The sequence below is a fragment of the Aythya marila genome (genome assembly GCF_965140915.1).
Source record: "Aythya marila genome assembly, chromosome: 6".
NCBI classification, from domain to species: domain Eukaryota; kingdom Metazoa; phylum Chordata; class Aves; order Anseriformes; family Anatidae; genus Aythya; species Aythya marila.
In genome coordinates, this window is record NC_139047.1 from 34,039,961 (window position 1) to 34,060,270 (window position 20,310).

At 32.8% G+C, this 20,310-nt stretch overlaps 1 protein-coding gene across 1 annotated transcript in view; it reads right to left on the bottom strand.

Annotated features, from left to right (window-relative positions):
• Positions 1-20,310, bottom strand: part of LRP1B (LDL receptor related protein 1B) — a gene marked incomplete at both ends in the record, with an annotated part of 666,837 nt that overhangs the window by 43,307 nt on the left and 603,220 nt on the right. The window contains 11 exons of the mRNA XM_082763005.1: positions 1,253-1,369; positions 3,829-3,935; positions 4,243-4,466; positions 10,993-11,234; positions 11,979-12,098; positions 13,126-13,260; positions 13,819-13,956; positions 14,225-14,347; positions 16,004-16,126; positions 18,825-18,957; positions 19,863-19,969. Of these exons, the coding sequence (XP_082619131.1) occupies positions 1,253-1,369; positions 3,829-3,935; positions 4,243-4,466; positions 10,993-11,234; positions 11,979-12,098; positions 13,126-13,260; positions 13,819-13,956; positions 14,225-14,347; positions 16,004-16,126; positions 18,825-18,957; positions 19,863-19,969 (1,569 nt within the window). The remainder of the gene's footprint in view (positions 1-1,252; positions 1,370-3,828; positions 3,936-4,242; positions 4,467-10,992; positions 11,235-11,978; positions 12,099-13,125; positions 13,261-13,818; positions 13,957-14,224; positions 14,348-16,003; positions 16,127-18,824; positions 18,958-19,862; positions 19,970-20,310) is intronic.

Here is a 20,310-nt window from a genome sequence, read left to right on the forward strand (position 1 = left end):
TCGCACAGTTCAACCTCAGAAAATGGTTGAACACTGAGAAGGGAAATCCTACAAGAAAGACCAGCTGATTAAAGACTACCTTTTATACTACACATATTTTAATTCATAACAATGGTAAATTAATGCAAAATAAAATGCAAAGCCTCTACCAATTCCTCATTTTTAGCAGCTAGTGTTTTCCAGAAGCCTCTGGTGAATTCCAGACCACTCTCTCTCTCACCAGATATAATATCATCCCAGTGAAAATCCAATACCAACTGCCAACTAAGCATTCCTCAGCGTGCTTTCACATCTTTTAAGTCTTTAATGTTCTGAATTTCTACTAAAATTTCATAAAATGATATTACATATATCATCAAATTATTGAAAAGCCAACATGCAATTGATTAAAAGCAAAGTTTGCTTGATCAAAATCTCTTTTCTTCTGAAAGAAGTTTTCCCAACTGACAGTCTTTTAGTAGAATTCTGTGATTGTTAACTGACTGGAAAGCCAAATTATTTTTTTTTTCTTCCAAACTGTCTCTGGTCAGATCTCATCACAGTCTACAACTTCCTCATGAAGGGGAGTGGAGAGGCAGATGCTGATCTTTTCTGTGTGGTGACCAGCCAGCAATAGGACCTAAGAGAAGGGTTTGAAGCTGTGACAGTGAAGGTTCAAAATGGATATCAGGAAAAGGTTCTTCACTGAGAGGGTGGTTGGGCAATGGAACAGGCTCCCCAGGGAAATGGTCACAGCACCAACCCTGCCAGAGTTCAAGAAGCATTTGGACAACGCTCTCAGACACATGGTCTGATTTTCTGGGTGGTCCTTGAAAATCAGTAGTTGGACTCAATGATCCTTGTCGGTCCCCTCCAGTTCAGATATTCTATGGATCTATGAACTTTACAATTCCTATGCAATGCCAAAAACTCCAATTTCTAACCAGTCAAGGTCCTCCTGTTGTAATGTAAATTCAAATGAGGCCACACAAATATTTCTCACAATTGTATTTAACAGTAACTAAGCTAACTAATAGGTAACAATCTTGGAAATATGCACGTATAAATCTGTATTTGTTTCCCTAAAGTAACTTTATTAGATTACTTAAAACTTAAACACATATTTCTTCTGATAATATCTAAAGTATTAGCTACAAAAAGCAATGAATATTAGTACTTAACAGTGAATGCTTTTTTTCTTACATAGTTTCTCAGTATAGTAAAATTTTTGCCCAATAAAACAGAAATCATGTTACCTAAATCCTCTTCATACCTTGTTTAGTGCTCACAGACACAACTGAATCAGAACCATCAAAAAGAACACTTCCAATAACAGATAGTTCAAAATCAGCCCAGAACAAACGCTGACTGAACTGATCAACTACAAGACCTGAAAAGAAAAGAAAGTTCAACCAAGTATATAGAGGTTGAATTTTTTTTTTTATTAAATATACAGTTTTCTATCATTCATATTCCAGTGATAAAGATGACAAGGAAAATACAGGCTTGGAAACCAAGAAACAAAATATAATATCTGCAGCTTAAACCTTCCTTGAGTCAACTGGTTTCTTTTACTTTCTTAAACTTGCACATCCAAGTCAGTACCTCAGCAAGGTACTGGATATCTACCAGGTGGGAATATAAACATAGGATCTAATCCTGTCATTTTCTCTATCAACAAAAAATCTATTTTGTTAATAGATTTCTAACCAATAGCTTTCTAACCTAGTGTGACTGCATGTTAGGAACTATAACGCATTCACAGTTGATGTTGTATGCTGAATCTATACTGTTTCTACAAATGTATATATAGCTATGTAATTGTTACCAACAAAACTTCATACATACATGTAGTAATTATTACAGAACTAAAAATAAGATTGTTTTAATTAAATTAGATTGAAAGTGTTGCAAGAATTAAAGAGCAATATCCACAAATGTGTTTACACCCATATATATGGAAAGAGAGCAAAAGTGAGAGAGTGAGAGTACAAACAAGAATCAAAGACAGAAAACGATGTGATTACTCAGACTCTAGGCAATAATGAAATAGTTAAATCGAGCAGTCCATGTTACTCCAGGGGATGCTTAAATGATTAATGTCATTTTAAGTCATGTCAAAAGTTTCAACCTGTAACAATATTTGAACCATAAAAGAATTTAATTCAGAGCTCCTAAAGATGTAGTGTATTTTTAATAAGAATGGGAAAAGTATTTTTCTTCCTAGTTATGTAAGTAGGTAAGTCAGGAAAAAAAAAAAAAAAAAATCAAAAGAAATTATACATAACAGCAAAAATTCTCTTCTTACGGTCATAAATTAATCAGCTACAGATAGATGAGAGGAAGTAGAAGATGTGCAATGCACAGACCAGTGAAATATGTTTCTATTTGCAATTCTGTTAAAGAAAAAGTCTTTAAAAGAAACACTAGAATTCAGACATACAGTTAAAGAGAATAATTTCTGGTTAAATATCACAATGTGTCAACTCTGTGTGTTATAAGGTACTTGTAACAGACAATATTTTAGAAATAATCCCCAGTCCAGTCCCCAGCTTAAAATTATTTTTTGCATTTTAATAAGAATACTGAAATATCAAAAAAAGTCCTCTGTGATTCTTTCACTATATCAGAGATAACACAAAGTGAAAAAAAATGTATTTTTTAGAACTGAATTTAAAGATCTGTGTATCTGGCATGTTCACAATGTTTTATCAAAGAAGCTCAGCAAAAAATAAGCAAGAGTTCTGATAAACTAAATTATGATCTCTTTCAATCCTAATAATCAAAAACTACTTACTGAATTTATTACTGACTATATATTATCGTGTTTCAAATTTGCCTAGAAAGGAGCATTAGCTTCTTCTCCTCAGAGCTTTTCTTATCACGAATATAATACCTTAAGTTGTTATATTTCAATCTAATCATGTCAATAAAGGAAGGGTATGACCTTTGCGGGGTGAGTGTAATTTGCTTATTCAACTGCATAAACCCACCTCAGCTAGGGACTTAAAAGTCTATTAAAATATTACTACTTGTGGTAGAGATAGTGTCAGCTTATAACTGATGTTTAGATAGTAACCTCTAGAAAGAAGCCTGTATTTCAATAGATATGCATAGCAAAGTTGGACAATTTTGGACAACAATTTGCAATACAATAATAACAAATTATCATTGTATGCCTGAAGAAACATCAAATATTGCATGAGAAAATGGGTTGCAAACACATTGTTTGTGGTTTCAAGACAGGATGCTGATATTTAAGAGAGAACCACTTCATTATCGATTTATCACTTCCTTTGTCAAAAAAAAATTACTTTTATTCTGACAATGGAGTCTTAATGGTAATTCACAAGATCTCAACATGCACTGTCAAGCTTCAAAATGCTTCTGTAAAATACTGAGATAATGAAGTTGTTGCTTCTTTGAACACCTAAAACCTCATTTTATATTATTTTGCATTGTATTCAGGAAACTAACTGTAATAGGCTGTAAGACTTCACATACAGTCTTAGAAAACGTGTTTCTCTGCTAACTGGTGTTCCCTTAATTGATTTTGCTTGTCAAGTGTTATTGAACAAATCATTTTTTTAAACTGATTTTATATAGTCCTTTGGTACTGCTTGGTAAAATTAACCAGTTAAGCTTTGTTAGAAAAGTTTAAGTCATATCAAGACGCATTGTTTGAAAAAAATAACTAAAAATTTTTATTAGTAGCTGCACATCAATATCCTGAATGAAAGAGTATACAATAAATATATATTTGCAAACTGAGAAATGAGAATTCAGACAAAAAGTCCACAATGAATTAGCAAATGCCATGTAATTAAGAAGAATGGATAAGGTGCATACCTGTAGGTCTTTGTAAATTCTTTTGAACCAATATCCTCCTCAGTGTACCATCCATAGATGATTCCTCTATGTGAGAGCGATCCCCAATAACCGTCCAGTACATCATCCTAAAAGCATTACATTAAAAAAAAAAAAAAAAAAAAAAAGGAGAGAGAGAGAAAAGAAAAAAGATAGAAGCCTATACTAAACCTCAGAACACTTTATAGATACATTTTTTTCTTTTTTTTTTTTTGGTGAGCAACCTACCTAAAAGATGGGAGGTAGCTCACCCTGATTTACATAAAAGTAATCCGAGTTGGCAAGGTTAAGTAAATGACTTGGAAAAGTTTAGACATTAGTGGATATCATTTTGTTTCTCTTAATTTGCATTGCTGTTTGAATTACAAAAACAGAGTAATGTTGAAACATACATACCCCTTTTTAGGATTTACAGCAATTGCATATGGTTCTCCTGCAATACTTGTTAGGAGTCTTGTACAGTTAGGTCCATTCAATTGACCTACATTGATGGAATATCTCAGACTAGTCCAATGAGTTGTATAGTAGCTGAACCAATGCATTCTGGAATGATCGGTCCAGTAAATATTGCCAGCAATCCAGTCAACAGCAATACCCCTAGGTCTTTTGAATTCTGGACACTAAAAAGAACAGATGTTAAAGTCAGATTTAATGAAATGATCGTTCACAGCAGCTGTATAGTCACAGATTTGTATCGGCAAGGAACATTTAGCTTTAACATGAAAAAATTAAAAACACTTCAATGCAAACACAGGCTCCACCTGTAGGAATAAAAGCAGTGGAAGCAGGCCGCTCACAGTTCTGCTCAACAAAGAACAAGGCAATGGTTCAAAACAACTGTTTCATCAAGTCTTGGGCTACCTAAATTATGAAAACAGCACTCAGGCATGAGATACATGAACTACTAATGCTGAAGTAAATAAATGTTACATATCGAAATTCCAAAGGAAAGGAAAAGAAAAAAACAACATTATGCATTTATTATACTCTATGAAAAACTATGCTATGCAATCCCAACCTAACCCTCCTCATTGGAAATGTTTTTTGAGACCATTCTGAGTTATGGCACCTCAGGAGTCTACCAAGGAAAAATAAAATCACTGCATTCAAAACACTGCAAAAAAATACCTCTGTATTCTGCCCAATATTGGTATGCAGTAGTAAAGAAGCTATTGAAGCACTTTTCCTCCCTTGCTGTTAACTGTAACTGTGCTCCACCATCAATTAAAACTAGAGCTATTCAGCTTCATTTACAAGAGTCTTGACTGATTAGATCTTTGAGATTATGAACCATCATATCTGCTTTCTATGAAATCATATCTGTATTATGATTCCACAGATTAAAAACTAGATCCTAAAATACGGTCTTAAGGGAATAAGATCATACTGCGAACTGGAGATATATATGAAGAATATTTACTGAAATTTACTAAAATTCCTGAAGAGAGAAGTAAAATCTATAAAATAGGACTACCCAATTATTTCTTACATGAATGATGTATATCACCAAAAATTAGTACTTGCATGAACTAAATACATGTAACAATTGTATACTGGTTTACATATAATTATATCAAATTAAGCTATGAACAAAAAAATTCTATTCTTTGACAAATGCAGCAACAGAATGCTAGTAAACTAAGTAACTGAAATCAGTAAAGAAAATCCTAAAATAACTTTTTTCCTTGGGTATCCTTAATACCACAAAGACATTTGTAGACTTTTTTTTTCATCATAAAATAAAGGTCATTTCAATCTCTAGGTGAAGTAATAGGACGTGCAATGGTGAATTTAGATAGCCCGCTGCTTGTAAAACTTTAATCCTGCAAAAATGTCATAGAATACATGTTATAAATGTAAAGAGAACCCTGACTTCCTATTTAGATGAATATTAAACCAACAAAATCAACCACCTAATTTACAAATCGTTTTTTTTGTTTGTTTTCTTTTTTTTTTTGTTCTTTTTTTTTTTTTTTTTTACTTAAGTAAAAACTTCTGGAACAACGTTGGGTTGCTTACTAACACTAACCTTTCCTCATTCTCAACTATACAGGAGAAGTGAAATTCCAGTAATGCTGGATTCATATTAAAGATCAAATTAACAAGGAGATAACCATAAGAAATGGAAAGCAGACATCTGGTATAACAGCTTAAAATGAGAGAATAAAAAAAACTAGCTGATGCTACTGCCGTTTAATTCTCAGTTGTTTTCATTAAGTCTCAGCCTAGCTATATCATGTTTCTGATGTCTTATGCAACTTCTTGTACTGTCTAAGAAAATTACTTATTTTAAATGAGCTTTTACCTAAATAGGTTATTTGGATTATGTTAATTTTAAAGAATGATTTTTGCATACAGAATAAGGATGAAAATATAGGAACAAAATCTTACTTTCTACAGTTCTTTTAGCCCACTCTGATGCTGAATATAATTTACTACAACTTATTAGAAAATCTGGGATTTGAAGCCTGATAACCTTTTATAACATGTTAGTTTCTGCACATCTACTGAACATGTCAGCCTGATCATTTTTTATCTCAGAATCACAGAATCACAGAATTTCTAGGTTGGAAGAGACCTCAAGATCATCGAGTCCAACCTCTACCTAACGCTAACAATCCCCACTAAACCATATCCCTAAGCTCTACGTCTAAACGTCTTTTAAAGACTTCCAGGGATGGTGACTCCACCACTTCCCTGGGCAGCCTGTTCCAGTGTCCAACAACCCTTTCGGTAAAGAAGTTCTTCCTAACATCTAACCTAAAACTCCCCTGGCGCAACTTTAGCCCATTCCCCCTCGTCCTGTCACCAGGCACGTGGGAGAACAGGCCAACCCCCACCTCACTACAGCCTCCTTTAAGGTATCTGTAGAGAGCAATAAGGTCGCCCCTGAGCCTCCTTTTCTCCAGGCTGAACAAGCCCAGCTCCCTCAGCCGCTCCTCGTAGGACTTGTTCTCCAGGCCCCTCACCAGCTTCGTCACCCTTCTCTGCACCTGCTCAAGCACCTCGATGTCCTTCTTGTAGCGAGGGGCCCAAAACTGAACACAGTACTCGAGGTGCGGCCTCACCAGAGCCGAGTACAGGGGGACAATCACCTCCCTGAAATCTGAATTGTTGCCTATTGTAAAACATCTTTTAAAGGTACATAAATAAATAAAGCTACAGTAACAACTTGGATTTGGAAACAGTTTTGATATAATGGTAGATTACATTTAGAAATCAATCTCTGAAGCTGAATTTGATTGGGAGAAGTTTATGTTACACATACAGCAGGAATTCATCACCTTGCAGTGCTCACCATTTTAACAAGAAAAGACAAATTAAAAATATAAGTTCTATCATAAGTACATGTGAAGAAGTATTTTTGCTGTTTTCTTTAGAGATGTTTTTGGTATTATATTTCTGTAGAAAAAGAGAATGATTTATTGCTTTTTTTTTTTTTTTTTTAACGTGTCTTGATTAAAAATAATATATTATCCAATAATAGATAGCAATAAAAATAAATTAGAAAAGATGATACTTGAAAATTCTTAGGCTTTCACTTCTGAAAACAGAAAATTTCCTTAACGGATGAGCATCCCAGTAGATGCAAGTATTCACCAAACCACTGTTTGTGTTACATAAGTAGGATCATTTAAATAACATATCTGTCTGATACCAGAGAGGTTCTCCTAAGGTCATAATTAAATATCATCATCAGAGCTGCCACTTTAATGTAAAGCCATAACTTAATGCTGTTACCTTTAAGAATAGTAAAAACATTCTGATGATCAGCACAACTAAAAAAGAAGCAGAAAACCTGTTACTGTTCAAATCAGTTAACAGCTGAAAAGACCAGTGTAGATATTTCTTAAATATTCCTTGAGCCTGAATATCTGCTATTGTCATCAAACATTTGCACAGGAGCTCTCCTGTACTAATGGTATCATGGTGTGTACTGGAACATCTCAGTGTATGGATCTGAGCAGGATTTTTTTTTTTTTAATTGTATTTCTTAGCCCTTCTGCATAATTAGTATACTGTGAGGTAAAAATACCCAGGTCAGTTCCAGTAACCTCATGAAACACATAAGTCACAGAAAATATTTGTGAGGGTAATCTGGGAAGTTTTTGTAAACCAAACTTTATCATTTTATAGATTTCAAACTACTGTCTGCAGACTTAGATACCACTTTACTTCATATAATGTGCATTAACAGAACATATTTAAGCTATGGTACATTTTAGCTGGGGTTAGTAGAACATTTAAACCATTTTTCCATTTAAAGCAATGGACTGAATTCCCCATGACCTGGGGAAAAGTTGGGAGTACATGGGTAGATAGCTATATCGCAGGGGTGGTTAAGGGCCCTTGTTAAGCTCTTAGAACAGTGAGCCTGGAGCAAGCTGCTAATATACTGATTAAATACATTACAAAACCTATGTTTTTCTTCCTATTATACAGTACAATTATTTTAATGTTCAGCTTTGTGTTCTCTTCCATGAAAAAACAGCACTTGAGTTTAAGTGGCAAATCACTGTGTTGAATATTCACCTCAGATAACATATATCCTCTCTCAAAGGATTATACCAGTAAACAGCTGCACCAGTTATCACCAATTCACTTAAATGAACTTGAAGAATGTAATCCTCTTCTGTATCTGCCAATAAACTCTTCAGAGTTGATATTTACTATTTCCTTTAATGCTTCAATTTATGCCAAGTTTAAACCCCTTTTCACGGAAAAATAAGAGATACTCAAAGCTGTTCTCTGAGGAAGGCTCTTGATATGCTAATTCCATAGAGCAATTTCAGTTGAGATGTATTTTCTGCATTAATGCAATTACCTGAAAATGCAGGTGAGTTTGTTCAAGTTTGCCATCCTGATTTACATATCAAAGTCTAGATATAGAAGTTAACAATGTAACCTTTGAAAACTTATCCATTAAAAACTTGAGTTAAGTATAAGAAATTTTCAAGCTTTTCAAAATCAAAATTTAAGTGACAGTGCTAAAGCAACACTATAAATTAATTAAATCACTGATCTGCTACATATATGGCAATAGTATTCGAGTATTAATGAGATAATTTTCGGAAAATATTCTGTAGAGGTTAAAGCAGTGAGAAATAAATGGTTCACAAATATAAATGCAAGGCGGTTGGAATTAGATGATCTTTAATGTCCCTTCCAACCCAAGCCATTCTGATTCTATGATAAATGAAAGGTCTCCAACTTATATTCAGACATACTCAATTCTGTTCATTTTCCACATACAGATTTGTAAAAAGCCTTGTATGGATTGGAGGAAGCACCTTCACATGCATCTACTGGCCTGAGCTGTTAGAGGAAAATAGTATATAAATAAAAGCATATCTTTTTTCATGCAACACTGGGAAAGCAAAGCTGTATTTCAATAACCTCAACTTAAGAGGAAGTGGACTAGAAAGTATTGTGGCATAATGGCAAAACAGAAATAAAAATAAAATAAAATAAAATAAAATAAAATAAAATAAAATAAAATAAAATAAAATAAAATAGTAATTGTAATAATATTTTTACTTTATTCATTTAAACATGGAGACAATATTGAATCAATCAGGAAAATTTCAACCCTTGGACTATTAAGAACTCTCAAGGAAGTTTATGTTGAATTTTATGGACCTATAATAAAGCACAGATCCATTAAAGATGTTGTGGGCCAACAGACTATATTTATTCCTGTAGAAGTTGACTGGATGTTAACCACAAAGAAATAAAATAAATCAATAGAAACAACAACAACAAAAAAGCCCGATACAATTATTTCACAAGACTTTACAAGTTTGTTATTTTCTCTACATAAGAAATTTGATACAGAGATTTGTCTAGCAGGATTTCTTGGGTACAGGTATCTGCCACTTTCATATGAAAAAAACATCACAGTACAATTAATCCACGTTTTCAGTGAATACTTAGATTCTCAAAGTATCCTGCCCCAAAACTTGAATGACATATATTACCAACAGAAATGCTAGGAATAATCTTCTGTTTTAGATCTACTTCCCACACATATTCATGCCATCAGTTGTTCATGACATCATGAACAACTGTCCACTGGTGCCTGCATCCTCAGGGTTTCTGCTCAAAGGTCAGAAATGTCATTCACTTTCAAAGGTAATTTTCTTGGAGGAAAGGTACTTAGAGCTGGTTTCAGATGTGCAAGATTTGAATGACAGATGAATGATTAGTCTACTGTTGCTATTGGTGTTTATTCTACTGGATACAAAAGCATCCATGTAATGTAAGCTCATCCCTGTTAACTCTTAATTTTAAGGAAACAGCTAGAAAGACGTTCTTTCTAACCTCACTTCTAGTGGCCAAGAAAAAAAAAAAAAAGAGTAACTGAGTAACTCTCCTTTTGCCATCACATTTAATACAGTTAAAAATCTAAATTTAGAGAATTGTAGAAACATGGACATACAGGTCATTTTGTTATCTTCAGTTCAGCAATAATGTATTCCTGAGAATCTTCTACATATAGATTAGCTAAAATGAATATCAATCTGCACTTCATTTGTTTATAAATAAAGACTGCTTGAAGTTACCCTAGGTTAGAAAAACCCACATTTCTGCAGCAAATGCCGAAGTTACATTTATACTCATTCAAAAATAATTACACATTTAAATAAATAAAGAAATAAATACTGGTTTCATTTTTAAGTGCTTCTCATAGATTTTCTAATATTATTGTTTACCTGGTCACAGGAAATTAGGCCTCCCTTTGGCCTATCTAAATTTTCTGTTTTCCAAGTATTTAAAATTCATGCCCTTCTTTAAACCATATCACTTATACATACAATATCCTCTCTTTTTTTTTCCTCTCCCTCTTAAAAAAAGAAGTATATATATACCTTCCTAGTACATAATATTTCCCAGTTTCTAACATATCGGTTATTTCTGTGTAGAACAATTTTAAGTATAGTTGTGTTCTGCTAGAGCCATGACGAAGTCTGTCAGAGCCTTGAAAGGAAAGGCATAGTAATTTAATTTGACATGTACTATTTGAATAAAATAATTATCAAATAAGAATTTTGGCTTATTAAATCATCATGTTATTATAAACAATTAGAAAAGAAAAATAAATGGAAAGATGTTTGTTATTTGTAATCTTCGGGTTTGTTTACTTACTATCAAGCCACTGTTACTTTGCCTTCTCTCTCGGTCATGAAGTTTTTTGTAGAAAATTCCTCCAGGATTAAACTGAGTACTCCAAACAATCATGTTCCCTTGAAAATATGCATCCATTCCAGTTATCCTTGAATTATGTTCAATATGTGATATTTGTTGATGAACATCACTGTAGTTGAATGGATATGCAAAACCCAGGATGTCAGTGTCATTAGCAACATAGAGAACTTGATCTTCAGAGCCTAGGAATTATTATAATGAAACAAAAATAAGGTAAATGTCAACTAATGCAAAAATCAGTGGTTTTCACTCAAGTAGCTTTTTGGTGTTTATCTGACTATTTCTTATGTTAAAAAAACACTTATGCTCTGGACAATAGCCGCAACTCTTCATTGATACTATTATATGACTTCAATGCTCTCCAGACTCACACTGTGACATCTGACATTGTATATTTCAAGGAGTGTGTAATGTAAGAATTTGAACACTTTAAGCAATATACAAAAATAGGGGATATTATGCATATATCCATAACCCATATCAATTGCTACAAATTCTTAAACACATGTTGTGTCTAAAGGGTCCTAAACAAACACAAACATGCCAATACGCATTATTTCAAAATGCTGTAATATCTTTGGTGAAGACAATGAAGCTTTGAAAATGACTACAACAGAAGCACACTGGACCAGAGTTGCTATAGAACACACACAATGATGCCTTAGGTCTCAGCATTTCAGACAGTGTTTATGGTCACATGTGCAATATTTACGGTTATCTAGTTACCATCTAGACTTGGATATCATATATGTTATTCATAAGAAAGGTTATTCTGAGTTGTTTTGAGAATTACTTTGTGTATTATTCAAGAAATATTTATCTAAATATTGATTATATATGCAACACATCAGTGCTACCAACGATGTACATAATAAATGACTTACTATACCCCATTTATTCATTTATTATAATTTCAGTAGCCTTACCTTTTGCTACACAACTGTTATTCCTCTCCTTATAATTTTTCTCACATGCACATTTGTATGACCCTTTAATGTTATTGCAATGTTGGGAGCAGGCACCAAATACCATACACTCATTGATATCTGTGAGAGAAACAAATGCAGTTTATGAATCTATATTCTAATACTATCTATTATTTAACTGAACATCCTGGAAAAATGCAAATGAAGAAAACAAACTCATAAGTATCAGTATATCTTGCAACAGTGAAAGGAAGCTTTCTGAAATTATTACTAACATTATTCCCACTGTAATCAACACAACTCAGAAAGACATATATATATATTTCCTATTTCTCCATCCTTCTTATATAAACCTATAATCATTAGAACTTGAAATCAACTTTGAGAATGAAAATGCCTGCTACAATTATTTCCAACATATCTACCTCTATTAGACTAAAAAATAAATGACCACCTGTTATTGGACAACCTCCCATGTATAGCATTTTCTCAAAAGTAAAACAATGAAGCATTTTTATTCAAGAGTCTATTCACTTGTGCAGATCATTTCAACAGGACTGTCATTTTTTCTGCAAGTTACTGTTCATCAGTAAAAAAAAAAAAAAAATTCTTAAACTATCCTTTGGAAGGTAGAAGTACTTATCCTTAATTATAACATCTTTTTTTTTTTTTTCTGCTCAGTGTGGCATCATAGATATTAAGACATCTTTTCTAAGGTATTTTACCTTCAAACTATTTATCTTCATTTCAATTTTCAGTTTCATCTTCATTATTTTTAAGCATCTAAGGTATTCTCACATATATATTTAAAAGCCAGTCCTAAATGGTCAGTTAAATATTCTATTAGACCACAAATCATCCATTAAAACCTTGAATTAGAAATTCATTTAATATTTGTACTGAACCTTTTGACATTCACAATCAGTGTTAATCTTTGATAACTTCTCCAGGTATGTGCACAACTCTACATCCCGTGAGTCCTTTCAGTTTCTTATCTCGGTTTCTAAATCTCACATCTATGAAACAGTTTGGGGGAAAAAAAAAAAAAAAAAAAAAGAGGCATGCACCCCCCTTTTTAGCATAGAAAATGGACTACCCAACTGTCTTTTAACACTTTACAGTGAAAAGTGATGGAAAAGGTCTGTACCTTCACATTGTCTATTTCTCTTGTTTCTCTGAAATCCAGGTTTGCATTGACACAGTAGGGATGTTTTTGTTTGATTACAGTATGCATCATCTCCACAAGGATTCACATTAGCTTCACATGTATATTCAGTGACACCTAAACATAAACAAAATGTCTAAAAAAAAACCTGATAGATTTGTTTATCTGTTAAAAATGACATCAAAATAACAACAAAAAATGTTACAAATTTATCTTTCAGTTGAAAGATCAAGGTAAATTTTAATATATGACATTACAGTATTTACATACATATGCATATAAATTGACGCTATTTTCAACTACTTAGTTGAAACACTGCGCTTCACATGAAGAATTTAATACCAAAATTTATCTTGCTGCAGATGTGAAATAAAGTGCAATTCATTTATAGCTGATCTACTCCAAAAAGAACTACCCAAAACACCCTAAAGGCTATTGCAACTTTTCCTTCCTTTTTGGTACATCAAATAGAATTAAAATCAGGTAACAATTAGCTGCCTTTTCTAATTATTATTTTTTTAAGACTATGTGTGTACCTGTTTATATACACTGTACAGGTTATGTTATTTTCATGTTATACTTCAATGCTGTTGAAGAGGTTTTCAGTGGATGAAAGTCTCAGTTTATTCTTTATTTTCTGCTACAATCATGAAAACAAACTGTCAAAAAACTCACTTATTTTGCAGTCTTGCTCATCTGAACCATCTCCACAGTCATCAAACCAATCACACTGTAGTTCTATTGGAATACATTTCTTATCATTACAAGCGAATTCATCTTTTTTACAAGGTCTTGTTTTATATGCGATTTTATCTATGTAATTACAAATGAGTAAGAAAAAAAAAATCAGTATTTAGTCAGTATTTAAACTTTTTAGATTATTTTAGACACATGTAAATTGAAATGACCACGAAACATTAAGCAACTGGAAATTATTTCAAGCTTAATTTCTTTCAATTTCAAACTCTGATCTACTAACCTCCAGTTAAACTTTACTGAAGGACAAGCATATCTCTGTAACAAAGTTTGCCTTCAGGTTGTTTTCTTTGATCTGAATGGCTTGAAAGGTAATGTCACCTACCACAGTGATCTTCATCCGAGTTATCACCACAGTCATCAACCTCATTGCAAATCTGTTCGGGTCGCAGACAAACCCTATTGTTTCTACATCTGTATGGCCTTGTTGGAGGGCATGGAAACTTTACTGTATAAAAAAAAAAAAAAAAAAAAAAAAAAGAAATCAGCTAATACCCAGCTAGTATTCTCGAATCTTCTTTAATGTCTCCTTATCAAAGCAATGAGCAGGCATGGGAACACAGCTGTCCTTGACATATGAATCGTACTTTTTATGTTCTGGTACCTAATAAAAGAACACTGAAGTAATGTTTACAGTGTAAGTTTTTCATTTCAAGAATGAAATTATTTTGTTTGATATGGGTAATTACACTTTTTTTTTTTTGAGAATCATTAAATATGACAAATAAAATAAAAGAAGTAGCAAAGCTTATCTATATTTCAATGTAGAAACTACTTTTTCCCATCTATGCACTTCCTCTAAGAAGCTTATTTTTTCACAAATATCTTTTCTGAAATTACATGAATAGAAGTAACAATGGAAAACTGTATCAAATTGGATGCGCATAACAACTATTTGCATTGATGATTCCATAGATTGTTGTTCAATAGAATGTTAATTATAGCTGTAAAAGTTAAGTATAGCTGTAAAAAATATTTTCAACATTAATTTTACTAAACTTGACTGAACTCATGAAAATAACTTGTAGCTGTTAATCTAGGATATTTTTTTTTTCCCAAGAACTCTGAGAATTTCAGTTTTACAGTGTTTCAGATTTATAAAATTTCAGTTTTATAGCTTCTGTGAAGTTATTTTATTCGCGATTGCAATGGCAGGCGTCCTGAAAGAAGGAACACACAGTAAAAGTTTATCATAACCTATTATCTGACACCTGCTTTCTCTCCTGTTTCCTCATTGGCTAAGTACTCCAGGTTCACAACCTATTTGACGCACTTCTATACCATATGGGTACAATTTAATTTGACCAACCATTAATTTCTTCTTTTCCTTTTTTTTCTCCTTCTGCTCTCATGACTAAAGGGCCCGTGATTTTTGTTTTTACTGATTTTGTATGGCTCACCCTGTTTTTCTTAGCTATCCTCCTTATTTTGGGACAGTGGGATCTTCCCCTTATCTGCTTAACATACTCCACACTGCTATGCTGCACAATCACTTTTGAATATGCAAAGTTAGTGGAATTTTCCACTGCAAAAACACCTTCTATTGCAAAAACACAACTTTCTTTCTCACACTAGCTAATACGTAATGTCTTTTGTTTTGCGCATTTTTGGAAAAAATGACTTTGCTATTTCTAAAGTTTTGTGATGCTAGACTTCTTTAAAAAATTACTCAAGGTAATTTCTATGTAATGTAATAATACATTTAGCATTAGTTACAGAACTGTTGGTTTTAGAATAAAGAAGTATACATCTACCAGATAGACATAACTTTAAAAATGCATGTAAGTAATTTCTTATTTGACATGTACCTTGTAATTTTAATAGAGGTAAAGACTGTAAACTGAAAAAAGAGAGAGCAGGGGAAATTATATCCAGTTCCTCTGTCTAGAGTTTTCACTAACACAGGTAACAGTATAACACAATATGAACTCAGTATTTAGAAAGTATTACTTTGCTTGTATGCTCACATTTCAAGATAATCTTCTAAAGATCAAATGAAGAAAACTTATGTTCTTGTCCTTATATAGTTCGGTATTTACATGTTATTTCTAAATCACTTACTGGTGTTACTACATTGAAAACACTGAAAAATTTAATGCCATACCACACATTTCAGCAACTTCATCAGAGTTATCTCCACAGTCATCTTCTCCATCACAAACCCAAAAATGCAGTTTGCAAAGAGAATTGTTGCACAAGAACTCATCAGCTCTACATATACTTCCCCCTGGAAGGAAAGAAATAAGACAAAAAAAAAAAAAAAAAAAAAAAAAAAAAAAGACAGGAAAACAGACAAAGAATGAATGACAATTCCTGATGAAATCAATAACATCATTACACATACTATCTGCAAAGGATGACACATAGTGTAACTACATGAACAAATCCCACATGGGCAAGTTGAAGAAGCAGAGGAAAATACTCATCTCTTCCTTTACCATATGCTTCTTCCGCTTTCTCCTCATGACTGTTATATCTAGCAATTTCCTATTTGGCCTGACTAGAAAGGGAAATTACCAAAGAAAGACAATGACAACTCACCAGCTATAAACTTTGATATTAGGGTAGATCTAGACATACAGGTACAGAGTAGATACAACTAGGTGACCTCTAAAAGTCTACTTTTCATAACTTCTGAAATATCTCATTGGGATATTTAGCAGACACAAAACACATCAAGAATATTTTTTTTCCATACAACTTCTGTATTGATTGATTTCTGAAACATCTAACAAAACAGAATAGAGTGTGAGAGCTAGAGGGTTCAAGCTTTAAAAATGCTTCAAGCTGGATTCAATTTTAATATGTGCAGCAGTAAGAAAGTATTTTGTTTCAAAGATGTTACAACTAAATTTTACCATTACAATCAATGAAGTTATAGAAAATTCTTGAAGTTCAATTTCTACAGAACATAATTTTCTGGTAAATGGATTCTCAGTTTTCTGAGAAAAGTAGAGTACAGAAGTAAAAAAAGAAGAAGAAAAGGGCCATGTACCTGCAGAGGAGGAAACAATGAAATTTTATAAGATAGCATCAAAACTCTCCCTGTGGCTTTGTTCAATGCATTACATCTATTCTAATAGTTAGATTAAGCTCCAGTGGTTTTTTAGTTATTCACTCAGTGCCCTGTTCACACCCCATTAAAACCAACAGAAGGGTATCTTTCACCATAAAAGGTTCAGAACAGGTTTAAATTTATTTATTTATTTTTTCAGAACAGTAATTTGCATGAAATACCCACTGTGTAAGAGGATGTTGGGAACTCTCATACTATGTTACTGAATATGAGTCACCTCCATTGCAAATATAAGTTACAAGCAGTAACATAAATTTTATTTATTATTATTATTCATGGAAAAATAGAATGCAGCTTTTTTTTTTTTTAATTTCAGAAGATGTGAATATAAATAATTGTGTGTATAATCACAATAAAACCACAACACTGGTTGAATCATAAGACTGAAAGAAACTAAAAAGTTGTATTTTTTAAACATGCATTTGTGGGCTATAAATAAATAGTATGGAAATTGTTTCAGAATGCTATAGAATAAAATTCCATTTGTGTTTGCTGTATTTTGAAAGAGGAAAAAAATAGCAGTGAGATAAACTGGCATTTGTTTTATGTGATTGCTCCGCCTGCCATCATTCTTTTATAGAATACATTTCTATAAGAGAAATCATAATTGTGACATAAACACAAAGTATTATAGCAATAACCAACTAGGCAAAAGGTTTCTTATTGCATTATAAACAATTTGCAGTTCACAGAAGCTTCATTATGCCATCCAAAGAATAATGTAGGCTTCAGATAAAATAAGTATGTTCCTACTTATTCACAGTTCATTGCTTTTTGAAGAGATATAGGCTAGATATTTGTAAAGGTAGTTTTAAAATGGACTTCTAAAAGTTTGTTGATTTTTCCATCTTCTTAAAACGGTTCATATTTCAACACTTCCAAATATGATATTTGCTCTTTGCAACTGAACATCTCTGGAACAGATTTCGGATTTCCAGATTTCTTCATTTTCCTTCATTTCTTCCAGATTTCATAATTTCTGGTCTGTCTTTCTAACTAAATCATCCCATATAACCTCTTCCTCCCTTCCCCCCCCCCCACCCCCACCCCAGGGTAAGCATTGTTGCTTAGTAGTTTTATGACAAAATAATGGAAGGATATTTTACTCTGTAATTGCTTGCTTCACCTCAGATTATTATTGCTTACTTTTGTACCGCATTATGCTATGCCTTTGAAGGTACACACAGATCATATGATTCTAGATGCCTAATCCACAGAACTATACTCTAAAGAGGAGGAAAAAAAATAAAAGTCTGGAAAAATAAAACAAATGCTGAGTAAAATGCTCTGTCTTTGTCATAATTATTGCGTTACTACACTTAAAAATCTTGTGCAGATTTTTACACTGCTACCGCCTTTTTCATGGTCTTAAGCTCAGGAGAAATACTAGGGGGAACTTCAACAACATTTAGTTGCTTACATGTACACATCTGTATGTCATACATGTATACAAATATATATGAATGCAGAATTGAAAAGGTATAGTAGAACAAGATTTCTGAATTTTTATCAACTATGTAACAGATATATTTCTCAAAAACATTTGGAAGTTTAGTCATAACCATGAAGGTATAAGCATAATGTTTAGCTTCAAGTGAATAAAATTATGTGCATAGTTCTGTTCTCTCAGGAAAGAGAATTCAAAGCGTGGTCTGGTTAGATGGAGGATTTCATCTACGTGAAACAACAGAAAATTGGGGTCTTTATTTAGATTTTTTTTCATTATAATGCATTGTTTTCATCTTATTATTACTTCTAAGATTGTTTTAAATAACAACAGTCTGGTAATATGGTATGTATTACTGATTTCTTTGATGATACAGAATACACTACCAGTAAAAAGCCCAACCTTGGTCACAGTCTTCTTCATCACTGCCATCCACACAGTCATGGATTCCATCACAAAGCCATCTGACAGGAATACAGTAAGCCTTATTTTTGCATCGAAATTGATCTTCTTTACATTCTGTTACACAATCCATCTGTGTGAATACAGATGTGAACTAATTATTAACAACTAAAAGTAACAACATACTTAAAGACAAACCTAACAAAATTTACTGACAGTTTTTCACTGCCCTATGCATTTAATAAAATATAGTTGTCTCTTACAATGGCATGTGTAATTTAAATAGTTACTGAAGTCCAAGTGAAATCATAACCACACTATACATGTTCTGATAGCGCCTCTGTTGCTCAGTATTAGCAATGGAAACGGTGGCTATATTCATCAGGACAGTCAACTGTCCTGAAAGAAACAATCCTGAATATGAAGCCAGCTAGTACAATCTGTCTCATATCCACATCAATCTGGACTAGATACCTTCAGAGTGGATTCAGAGTCTTCACCTGCACTAGGTAACATTTAGCTCATACATACTTCTGGCTCTAAATGGCAGCTTTATGGCTTTGAGAAAAACAAACTATTTTGTGTCTTTTTTTCTTGAAGTTATTCAAGAAGGTATTAGTGTTTTAAAAAAGATATCAACGGTTTAATATCTAGGAAGAATATGGCTTGAAGGCCCATGGAGAGTGAGGTGAGTCCTTGGATTATTTGATATCTCGAGGACAGAGGGAGGCAAATGTGACACAAACTCATCCATGCTGTGAGTACAGAACAGTCCCTGAAGTGAACTGCCCCAGAATGACATCCAGGTGTTGATTTAGGGGAAACAAATTGACCTATTTGAAAAGAAGGACACACAGCAAACAAACATAATCCACTGTAAATACAAAGCAACCAAAATCATGGGGCTAAGTTATCTGACAGTGTTCAATGAATGCAGGAAGAAAAAAAAAAAAAAAAAAAAAAAAAAGTGTTTCTATACAGTTTAAAAATTGTTACAAAATTCATGCCAGACACTAGAAAAATTAAATTGTCGGTTACCTCATCAGATCCATCAGCACAGTCATACTCTCCATTACATTTCAAAGATGCTGAAATACAGCCTCCACTTGCACAGATATACTCACTTGAAGAGCAGGTTGGAGACGCTGGTTACAAACACATATTTTAGCATTAAGAAAAAGATAACTTATACATAAGCTGTCTTATGATTCCATGTCTTTATCTGGTTTAACAGAGTGTGCAAGCATGTATTTATAAATGATGAACTTTTCTGAACTTACAAGGAAATATTTGACAAAACTGAATTGTCTCATCCTAATTAAATTGTATAATGACAATGAAAGGATGTGTTTTATCACTGAGAAATTTCTTTTTGTGTTTTCCTTATGTTTGGTAAGGATGGCAACTATGCATATACACATATTCACAGAATTAGTATATTATAAAATGCATGCTTAAAGTGGGGCTAGGCTTTACCTAAATTATG